Source organism: Patiria miniata, unplaced genomic scaffold, assembly GCF_015706575.1.
Source record: "Patiria miniata isolate m_02_andy unplaced genomic scaffold, ASM1570657v1 HiC_scaffold_16, whole genome shotgun sequence".
In the NCBI taxonomy this organism is placed as follows: domain Eukaryota; kingdom Metazoa; phylum Echinodermata; class Asteroidea; order Valvatida; family Asterinidae; genus Patiria; species Patiria miniata.
This window is the reverse complement of record NW_024037054.1, coordinates 581,162-593,185: the sequence shown is the minus strand read 5'-3', so window position 1 is coordinate 593,185 and position 12,024 is coordinate 581,162. Positions and strand designations below refer to the sequence as shown.

Below are 12,024 nucleotides of genomic sequence, written 5' to 3'. Positions count from 1 at the left end.
GATCCTTACTCAGCAGGCCGTGGAGGCAATTATCAGCTAAGTTTGTGGCCTCAAATAACTACATTTCTCCAGAAACGAAGTGATTTCTCACAATAATTCTTCAGCTTTACTTACAAGATTGTAAACAAACGTTCATTCATAAATTTTCGTCCGGAACGTTCCGGCCCCTTAAATGCGAACATTAACAAGTGAACATTTACAAATACTTAAACAATAAACATACAAAACTTAAGTACCACTGACTCTCTGGCAACACATAAACTACATATACATTTGAGATCAAAGTTTAAAGACATCTGTCAACTGGTTCCGAACAGTATATCTCACAAAATTAAGATAAATCAAAATGTAAACTGTCTCTTGGGCTTTGTGGCAGAGTAGCATAAACGTGGTGAATATTGAGATTTTAAGAGTAGAGCATGTCGTACACTCCCAATCAGGAGGCATTATTCTGGCCTTCAATCCTGATTGTTTAAAATCTCAGTCAGCTGACTCAAGCAGGCAGAGCTTGTCGACAGGTCTGACCACAATGTTCTGGCGAGTCTTCACCTCAGCCGTCCTCACAAGTCCATCCTTGCCTGGAAATGTCCTCGTGATGAGTCCCAAGGGCCAGTTCCTCCTTGGTGTAGTCTCCTCCATGATCAGTACAGTGTCTCCTGCAACCACGTTCCTCTGGGGATCTATCCACTTTCTCCTCAGCTGTAGAGTTGGGAGATACTCGCGTATCCAGCGCTTCCAGAACTGATCTGCAAGCAGCTGCACATGTCTCCAGCGCCGTCCATACGCATCCTGCTTGATGAAGTTCCCTGGAGGTGCAGGCTGGCCAGCTCTGAGCAGCAGCAGGTAGTTTGGGGTCAGAGCTTCTGCATCATCGGGACTGTCGGAGACGGGAGTGATTGGGCGTCCATTCACAACGGATTCCACCTCGCAAAATAAGGTGTCCAATCGCTCATCATCCAGCACTTGGTCCCTGAGCACAGAGTTGATGACCTTGCGTACTGTTCTGATTTGGCGTTCCCAGACGCCCCCCATGTGTGAGGCCGTCGGAGGGTTGAACTGCCATTCAATCTCGTTCAACAGGAGGTACTCTTTGGTCTTGTTGCTCTGATTCCACTTCTCGATGGATTCTCTCAGCTCCCGTTCGCCACCTACAAAATTCGTCCCATTATCAGACCGCATCCTCTTGGCATTCCTCTCCTTGCTGAAAACCTCACCAAAGCATTGATGAACGAGGCCGAGTCCATCTGGTTGAGCTTCTGAATGTGTATGGCTCTCGTCAAGCATGTAAACAAGCAACCATATCTCTTTTCCTGGCTGCGTCCCCTCTTGACGAAAAAAGGCCCGAAGCAGTCCACTCCGGTACAAGTGAAAGGAGGGTCTCCGGGAGTAACTCTGTCTTTAGGTAGGTCAGCCATTCTCTGGGCACATGTCTTTCCTCTGATCCTCCTGCAGACAACACAGTCACGAAGTACTCTGTTGATGAGTGGGCGCGCTCTAGGAATCCAAAAGCGCTCCCTCGTCAGGCACAGCACATACTCCCTCCCCGAGTGTGCTGACTTCCTCTCATGGTAGTGTCTGATGATGCATCTCAGCTACATGGTGTTCTCTGGGTACTATCAGTGGGTGCTTTGCTTGTTCTGTGAGTGGCGCCATCTTTAACCTCCCTCCAACTCGCAGCAGACCATCATCATCCATCACAGGGTCCAGGCTGTATACTGCGCTCTTCCTGGAAATCGTCCCGTTTGTTTTCAAAGCACGCACTTCCTCACCAAAGTGCTTCTCCTGCAGGTGTGCAATGATTGCCTTCTCAGCTGCCTGTACGTCGTGAACCTGTAAGGACACTTGTGGTTCCTGCTGTCTGTGATTGAGGAGCCACACCTTGAACCGCAACAACCACGCCACTATCTTCTTCAAGCGATGCCAGCTCGAATACCTCTTCAGCAGTGTGTTGATGACATCGTCTGGAGCAACTGCCTCCACAGCACAAGTCTTTGCCTCATGCTTGACTTCCTTGTCATCTTGGAGCAGGTCCGGACTTGCTTCAGGCTCCACTGGCCAAGCTGTCTCATCCGCTGACAGGAACGCCGGCCCCTGTTTCCATCTTGATTGGCATAACATCTGCTTGGCATCAAGCCCTCTGGAGGCGTCATCTGCTGGGTTAGAGCGTGTATCCACATACATCCATTGAGCTGGCAGCGAACCATCGTGAATGACATTCACTCTGTTGGTGACGAAGGTCTGGAATCTTTTCGAGGTGTTCTTGATGTATTGCAAGACAATCTGGCTATCAGTCCAAAATGTGGTACTCTGAACCTCCAGCCTCATTTCACGTTGCAGAATACTGTCCACCCGCACTGCCATGACTGCTGCCGAGAGCTCAAGTCGTGGAATGGTCATCGACTTCATGGGAGCCAGTCTTGATTTTCCCATCAAGAATGAGGTGTGGATATGTCCCCGGTTGTCTACCAGCCTGATGTAAGATACTGCTCCATAAGCAACCATAGACGCATCGCAGAAGTGATGTAGCTGTACACTGGTGGGTGTCCCAAACTCTTGAGGTACGATACACCTGGGAACACTGAATTCTTCCAGCTTGGGTAGACCCTGCAGCCACTTCATCCACTGCTCAAGGTTTCCTGGCTCTAGTTCGTCATCCCAGTCTTTTCCTCTCTTGCACTCATCTTGGAAGATCTTCTTTGCTTGGAGCACAAATGGGCACACGAATCCAACTGGATCATATACAGAACTCACGATGCTCAGAAGACCTCTTCTGGTGTAACCCTTCTCTTTTGGCTTTATTTTGATACAAAGAAAATCCGTGTGTGTGTGTCCCAGTGCACTCCAAGTGCTCTCTCAACAGGTAGTAATCCATTGTCCAGGTCGACTTCTTTAGCGCTCTTGGCTCTTTCCTCCAGCGGGATGGATTCGATGACCTTCCGACTGTTTGACAACCATTTGGTTAGCCGAAAACCACCCATAGATAGCAGCTTGCACAGTTGTTCCACCAACTTCATGGCCTTCTCGTCATTCTCCACTGACTTCAAGTAGTCATCTGCGTAGAAGTTTTCCATCACAGTGGTGATGACTTCATAATCAAATTCGTCCTTGTGGTCTTCAGCCGTTCTGTGGAGAGCATAACTTGCACAGCTCGGGCACCAAACACCTCCGAAGAGATGGACTGCCATTCTGAAGACTTCAGGCTGGTTGGCTATGTCTCCATCTCTCCACAACAAGAATCTCAGAACATCTCTGTGGGATGGAGTCACCTTGACCTGGTGAAACATCGCCTCTATATCACCCATAACTGCTACTCTTTGCTCTCTGAACCTCACCAATACGCCAATCAGCTTGTTGGTCATGTCGGGGCCTTGCATAACATTCTTGTTCAGAGATGTTCCTGCATATTCAGCAGCACAGTCAAAGACTATGCGGAGTTTCTCGGGCTTGTTGGGGTTGACCACATTATGATGAGGCAAATACCAGGTCCCACCTGGCGAAGCATCAATGTCACTGCTCAGCACACGTTCTGCATATCCCTTGTCCAGTAGATTCTCGATTTCAGCCTTGTATCTATCGTGCATTTCAGGGTTCTTGGCAAGACGTCGTCCAAGACTCTGCAGCCTCTTCTCAGCAAGGGATCTGTTATTTGGCAACTGTGGTGGCAGAACCCTGAAGGGGATGTCCATCTGATAGTGCGTGTCAACCATAGTCAGAGAGCATTCCCACACATCAATCACTTTCTTGTCATTGACAGACATCTGAGGAACGCGTGCTGCCAGCACTTGGGGTGTGTCGAGCTTCCAGAACTGTTCGACTTGGGCATCAAGGCTGACCTCTGGCTTCGTGCATGCTTGTATGAAATTGAACTCAGCCTTCCCATGGTGCAGCTCCCCACCGATTGGTCCATTGACGGTCCATCCAAGTGCAGTTCTCGTTGCATAAGGCTCGTCAGCATTGCCTCGTCTCACTTCCAGCGGTATCAATGCCTGTGGAACGTCTTGTCCCACCAGTATGGTGACTTCAGTCTCGTCCATCCGGGGTATGTCAATGTCTTGAAGGTGCTGCCATTGTTTTGTGTCAGCTGATGTGGCCACACAACTCTTCAGCTCTGGGAATTTGGCCAGGGCATACACTCTCGGTAGTTGGATGACCTCCCTTTTCCGCATCTTCCCAATGGTTCCAGTCACCTCCAAAGCCACCTGAAAGGCTTCAGCATCGCTTCCATCATTGAGCGTTTCAAGGGACAGGTGGTTGGTTTTCTCTCCCTCAAGGCCCATCTTGTCGAGCAGAGCTTGGGAGCAAAATGTTTTGTTACTGCCAGGATCGAGAAGTGCATGAGTCTGGACAAAGCTGTGTTGGCCTTTACCTCTGACATTCACCGTCACTATGGGCAGGACTACCTTCACTGGTTTTCTTTCAGAAGGACCGCATACACAGCTTTTGGCACCCACGGTTGGTGAGTCAGCCTTGGTTCCACCTCCACCCTGTGCATCCTTCTGAACTGTCACACTGGTGGCATACTGCATCGCATCATGCAGCAAACTGGCATGTCGTCGGGTACATCCCTCTTTGTCACAACCGCTCTTCTTCCTGCACCATCGAGCTACATGGTTACTTGCCAGCAAGCAGTTGAAGCAGAGCCTTTTACCTTTCACCACCTCCATTCGCTTCTGCGAAGACATTTTCTTGAAGTCATCACAGGCGTCAAGACGATGATTTCCTCTGCAAAGATGGCACGGCCTTGACTGTCCGTCTCTCCCTGATGATGTACCAAACTTCTTATTCGACTCTGATGACTGTTGTGTCATGCCGACTTTGGCATGAACATTGAAAGTTGTCCCTCGCCTTGGATTTCCAGGTCTGCTTGGTGGTTTTGGGTCCTTGTACTTGGTGTTTAGGGATCCAAATACGGGGTCATTGGCCTCGTTGGCAGCCACATTCAGGAATTTGGCCAGCTTGTTGATGTTGGGGTAGTCACCAGTTGCTTCAACTGTCTTCACTGCCTCTTTACGCCATCTGGACTGCAGGAAGAATGGTAACCGTTCCACAACTTTTACCATCCTCATACGAGAGTCAATCTCATTGAGCTTGTTCATGGCTTTAAGCGTCTCCATGCAGCCTTGGACATCATCAGCAAAATCTTGCAGGGCTTCGGCACTGTTCGATTTGAGAACAGGGCCCTCGCATACTCTGTCGACCCAGGCCTGCGATATCTTGAATTCATTGCCGAATCTCTCCTTCAGGAGTGTCCGTGCCTTGGCATAACCCTCCGAGGGTTTCATCATTGCGCATGGCTGGATGACGCGAGCTGCTTTTCCCTTGCAGTACTCGAACAGTCTGTTCAACTTGGCTCCATTGCTGACAGACGAGTTCCCCACACAACTGTCGAACGAGTTCATGAACGCCCAGTAGTTCATGGGGTTGCCATCAAAGGACATCAAACTGGTCTTCGGAAGGTTCATAACATCTAACATCTGACGCTGCAGTGTTAGGATGACACCTTCCGGTTCCTTTGAGGGAGTCGGCCAAGCCTTCGCAAGTGGTTTTAGCTTGGAGTTTTGAACGTCGTTACTCCTTGGACAGTCTGTTGTCGGTATCTCTGCTGCAGCATTGGTGGATAAGGGTTGCTGAACTGGTAACCCTCCTTCACCACAGTCTGGTTCCGAGTTCAAGACTGCATGATCACCAGTGGCTGCCTGGTTCTACGCTTCACCGTTGTGCAGTGGGGGGGGGGGGGGGGGTCAGTGAACTTGGCTAATGCTTCCTCCTCCGCAATAGCTATCTCCATCTCTGTTTCAAGCTGCAGGGACTCCATTGCAGCTTTCTGTTTCAGCAACTGTTCATCCATCTGGATTTTCTGCTTCAGTTGCTCAAGCTCCAACTCCTGCTGTCGTTTCAGGAACTTGGCCTTGACACGGAGTGCTGCCCTTTTGGCTGCAACCTTGGCTCTGGCACTTGATGCGGTCGACCGGGCTATGTGCTATGTTGTCGTTTGGGGCTACGTCGTCTTTCAGATCAATGACCAGTTCACTGTATGTATTGCGAGCCGCCTTCATGAGTTCTTCGATTTCATTGAAGTCTTCTTCATATTTCGGCAGCTTGTCCTTGTCCACCTCTGATGCTAGGCGAACACAGTCTGCATGGACTTCCTGATATTTTACAACTGCAGACTCTAATGAGGCCAGTCTATTTCTAACAGTCTCCAAATCAAGCTTCGTGTCCACAGAAATGTGGAAATCTTTATATTTTCTTTTAATGTTCGAAGCATGGCCACCACGAGATTTATGGAGCTTCACTAGCCTTTCCCTGCTTGATGTTTCTTGGTCCAAACTGTCGTGCAAACTCCCAGGGTTACTCATCTTTGCTGTTGATAATTATTCACTCACAATGCAGCTTAAAGTTACTTACAGTCACAATAGTGTACAGTGTTCAGTTAGTACACCTTTGGTTTTGTACGGAAAATGTGGGGGAGTTAGGCTGTGTAGATTCACTAACGACCACTGTCTGTTAGTGGCGCTTGTTTAACAGTTTACTGCAAACACACATATGTCTTATATTCATCATTTATTCAACAAACTGTCAGGATTGTGAGTAATCTTTATCTCCAGAGCATTGGCACAGTTACATGTAATTCTCACTTCTCTGTTAAAAGATAATGCTCACACAGTGATGATCTCCAATATCGCACAGTACATGAAATGCCTCCAAAGTCGTACACTGCAAATGTTATACACTCTGTAGCTTGCTGTACTAGTCAACAAGACACTTTAGGTGGCCATGCATACAGTCACGCGACAATGTAGTACGATGAACCTTCGAAATATTTAACAGTCAAACAACACAAGAATGATCCAACGATAACGATAAGCGAATATCCCCCCGAATATGTGATTTGCAAATTACATGTAAGCGACGAAGAAGCGACCAGAAAGCGACCAGTACAAAACCAAATGGCAGTTCTTACACAGCTTAATCAAAGTGATCCTTACTCAGCAGGCCGTGGAGGCAATTATCAGCTAAGTTTGTGGCCTCAAATAATACATTTCTCCAGAAACGAAGTGATTTCTCACAATAATTCTTCACAAACTAACAAGCGACATGTCTCGTTTCACTTCCGTCCGTTGCTTGGTTACTGGAAACAGCGCCCTCCATCGGCACTTACAAGATTGTAGACAAACGTTCATTCATAAATTTTCGTCCGGAACAGTTGACATAATATTGGTGTTATTGTGTTCGAACCTGTTTGCGTTGGTAATTAGTCTAGCGGCGGCATTCTGGACCCTTTGTAATCTTGTTATCTGTGTCATTGGCAGACCGTACCATAGACTGTTACAATAGTCCAGATGGCTGGTCACAAATGCGTGGCCCTAACTCCCTAGGGGGTGTGCAAAATTATATTGAAATTGGAGGATTCAGGACTGTTAGGGTTAACATCGAGAGAGAATCATGAGACAGGAATTTACTAATGCGTTTAAAACTGTGAAGGTGGAAGAATGCTGCAGAACAAGCCTTGGTAATGTGGGTATTCTTGTCATTTCCGAGTCGAACCATGACCCCAGATTTCTAACACATGTGGTTGGGGGGATATCAGAATTGCCCACAGTGATATTTGAAATGTGTATTTTCTGCAACTCTTGCCAAGTTCCAATGATCAAGAACTCAGTCTTGGTGTCATTGATCATAAGTCTGTCATGCAACAACCGTTTCCTGATGTATCAGTTGAAACTCTCTATCGCAGCTACAGCTGTTTGACAGGGGGTATCATCAGGTCTAAACCTGTGTGTCATCTGCATAACAATGTGCATCAGGTAAATGGTCTTCAATGGTGTCAAACAATCTGGAAGCATAAACGGTGAATAAAAGAGGTCCTAAACAAGATCCTTGAGGAACACCACAGTTGAGATCAAACCTCTCTGACAAAGTACCTTGAATAGACACACGTTGGCTCCTGCCAGACAAATAAGATGAAAACCAGTCCAGGGCCTTGCCAGAAATGCCAACTTTGGACTGCAGGCGTTGCAGAAGAATGGTGTGGTCGACGGTATCGAAGGCTGCACTTAGGTCTAAAAGAACAAGCAGAATAACATGCTGGGAGTTCATCTTCAGCAGAATATCATTTTTGACCTTCAGGAGAGCCGTCTCGGTACTGTGATACTTCCGGAAGGACGATTGGAAAACCGGAAACAGGGAGTGTCTGGACATGTAACAGTAAAGTTGGTCACACACTGCTCTCTCGGTCAGTTTAGATATGAATTGTAGATTACTAATCGGTCGATAATTTTCTAAAATCAGGTCGAGGTTGTCTTTTTTTAACAAAGGACAAACCAAAGCTTCTTTCCAATCCTCAGGAAAAACGCCAGATTCTAGAGATGAATTGATAATTCTGGTAAGTACCGGAAGCAAGACCTCAAGGCAATCACTCACCAGCTTGGTAGGCATTGGATCCAGCACCCGATTTCATCAAGTCTTTGTAACTTACGATACATCGCAGCGCTGCGACGCGTCGTATCCCTACGATGCGTCGCAGCTGCGACGCGTCCTGCGATCCATTTCACAAAACACGTCGTAAGTGCCATGCGTCGTAGGTGTATTTATAGCACAAATTGGTGACTGTTTCATGTATTAAGTCAGAGTACAGTAAAAAAGTCGTCTGATATTCAACAAACAGTCGTCGGATCTCCGCTCAAAATTTGTTTAAACGTAACAACAAAATGGCGGTCGTGCGATGCAATTTTGAAGGAAAACAAGCTCTCAGTGGACTGTATAGCTATACCTTGAAATTTCAACTGCAATATTCCAGTCTAATTCATAATTATTCAATGAATTTTCTATTTACAACTTTACACACATTACCTCGGTATTATAACCTCGTTCATGTAATGTTTATGGCATTAAACTGGCTAAGAAAGGGACTCTTCTTATTTTGCGATGACCACTAGACACGTCGTAACTTGCGACGTGTTTTAAGCCGTTGTCAAGGAACTTACGACGCGTTCAACACATCGCAACTTTTGTGAAATGGATGATACGACGCGTCCCGAGTTGCGACGTGTTACACGCCGTAACTCGAGTTGCGATGCGTCGCAGCGCTTCGTGAAATCGGGTGCAGGGCCGGCACATGATTTCTTGGCAGATTTCATAACAAGTTGTTTAACTTGTGACTCAGTTAATGGTCGAAATTGGTCGAACAGGATGCTACTGGACAACGTTTCCGGTACTATCGAATGAGGTGCTCCATCTGTTGTGGCTGATGCTACATCGTCAAGTCTAACATGAATATTAGATATTTTATTGACAAAGAAGCTACCCATGTCATTTGCAAGTGAAAGTTTATTGGTGAATGGTGGAAAGGGAACATCATTCGATTGCCTCAGCAGCTTTTTTGATGCTCTGAATAATTTCCCCTGATTGGAGCTGTTACTATCAATACAATCTTTGTAAAAATTGCAACGAGCTTCTTTCATAAGAAAAGTGACCTTATTTCTTTGAATCTTATATTCCAAAAGATCACATATGCCTTGTCAGTTCGCCGCCACTTCCTTTCTGCCTTTCTCCTTAGCCCCACTGCTGACTTAATTTCTCGATCAAACCAAGGCAGACGGGGCCTAATGGTGACCATCTTAGACTTCAATGGGGCACGTGTGTTAAAGGTGCCATCTAGTGTAGTTTTGTAACACTTGACAAGCTCTTCGAGATCATGAGGAGTATCCATACACTGCTTGGAAGAATCTAGGTCGGCTTTCAAAGAATCAACGTCAATAGATTTGACATCCCTATAAACAATCTTTTTGACGGGGAAGGGTGGTTTCTTTTGTTTCAAGTTACAAAGAACTGATAAGTGATCAGAGAAAAGATGGTGTGTAGTAGGAGGACTGTCCAGAATTATCTCTGATTAACGGGTAATAACAAGATCTAATATGTGACGCATCTCATGCGTAGGTTTGTTGACGTGTTGCTGGAAACCCATAGATTCAAGAAGCACTAAAAAAACGATTAGTCTGGGGATCATTAGGAACGTCGACATGGATGTTGAAATCTCCAGTTATTAGAACTGGCTCAGGTGATTAAACAATTGATTCTAAATAATTGGCAAAATCACCAATAAACCGATTAATTGTAAAAGGGTGGTGAACAGAGTATGGTGGCCTATAGATAATCACCAGTCGTCGTTTATAGGAATTAATCCCTACAGACCATTCAAAATACTCAAATGTGTCTACTTCCCCTGCAGCGATTTTCTTAACATGGAAATGTTCTCTGAAAACTAAAGCAGTACCTCCCCCAACTCGATTCTTCCGAGGATGATCCAATAATCTAAAACCAGGGGGAGTGGCTTCAACCTTGTGGGCAACATCCATCTCTGTAAACCATGTCTCTGTTAGAGCAAACAGATCAGCTTTGCTGTTAGTAGCATATTCAACAAAATCTGCTGATTTATTTTAAGAGATCTTGTGTTCAAGCTACAAAGTTTCAAAGGATTATCAGAGACGTCCATAGAATTTATCACAACAGGAGTAAGAACAGAGACACGGTTTTCAGAGACAGTTTGGAAATTATGAACATGATCCAATCTTTGACCAAGATGAACAGGGATTTTACATGTGTACCTACGACCTGACCTCCTTCCCCTGGACCGAAGAATCCCATTTGCTTTCAGGATTTGAAACACTTCAGTCTGAATAGGGTAGTGACAGGTCTTTCGAATTCCGAACAGCTGACTACGGGTATATGTTTTAGTTTCATTTGCAGGGAATTCAGAGCAGAACAGTTACTAGTGTTGCTGGTGCACATTGTACTTGTGGGACCTGGATTGACCGAAATATCCATCAATATTGTTATATCCTGCGGAGGGTCGTAACCGGGTATTGCTAGGCTGGTTTGCCCTAGCCCGACTGCGTCTGGCCGTACAGTACTATCGCAAGCTCTGTAGTACGGCCAGACGCCCGATGCTTCCACAGAGACTGAATTTTGTTGGCCGCCGATGTAGCGATTTTGCTACATCTTTCGATCGCGATTATCTTTTCATCCAGGACCCAAATTTCCAAAGTTAAGGTTCGTAGTCGTAGAGCAACTCATACCTTTTCGAAAAAACGTTGTTTGGTCTCAATATTTTCATCCATCTGGCCACAAGACGAATTTCAGTCATCAGATTCCACAAATATCGTCCCCCATGCGATCCCCCATGCGATTTCAAAATGGCGGCCGCGCTGTAATGTATGCAATATGCAGGCGCGCCCGCGCAAACTCATGAATATGCATAAACAGTCTGTGACGTATGACCTCGTGTTTTTGGACGTGCGGCCCCGCCGCACGCACGTCCAAAAACACGAGGTCATACGTCACAGACTGTTTATGCATATTCATGAGTTTGCGCGGGCGCGCCTGCATATTGCATACATTACAGCGCGGCCGCCATTTTGAAATCGCATGGGGGATCGCATGGGGGACGATATTTGTGGAATCTGATGACTGAAATTCGTCTTGTGGCCAGATGGATGAAAATATTGAGACCAAACAACGTTTTTTCGAAAAGGTATGAGTTGCTCTACGACTACGAACCTTAACTTTGGAAATTTGGGTCCTGGATGAAAAGATAATCGCGATCGAAAGATGTAGCAAAATCGCTACATCGGCGGCCAACAAAATTCAGTCTCTGTGGAAGCATCGGGCGTCTGGCCGTACTACAGAGCTTGCGATAGTACTGTACGGCCAGACGCAGTCGGGCTAGGTTTGCCCATGCTGTGACCATTTAGCTAATGGCACCTTTGATGAATTAAATCCCGTACGGCACAGTCTCCATGTTACTCCAAGACGAGGCCCTGATTTCACTACAAAGGGAACTTGGAATGTGCAAAGATGTAATCTTTCATAGTGCTCTACAGTGCACCGTTTGCGATTGTTTCGGCATCAACAAAGAACCCAACCGGTTGCAAATTGTGTTGAATAGAAACAACACAGAAAAGCACTACGAGTCGAGCACAGGCACAATGAATGTAGGCGGCCATGTTGAATACACATAGCCAA

The 12,024-nt window shown here is 46.3% G+C and overlaps 1 protein-coding gene across 1 annotated transcript; it reads right to left on the bottom strand.

Annotated features, from left to right (window-relative positions):
• Positions 1–1,563: 1,563 nt before the first annotated feature.
• Positions 1,564–8,461, bottom strand: LOC119723179. The gene is made up of 5 exons (XM_038193737.1): positions 8,425–8,461; positions 7,926–8,063; positions 5,942–6,121; positions 2,841–5,674; positions 1,564–2,793 (listed from the first exon to the last, which is right to left on the bottom strand). Exons 1-5 carry the CDS (start codon positions 8,459–8,461, stop codon positions 1,564–1,566), a joined length of 4,419 nt encoding a protein of 1,472 aa, XP_038049665.1.
• Between the last annotated feature and the right edge of the window lie 3,563 nt (positions 8,462–12,024).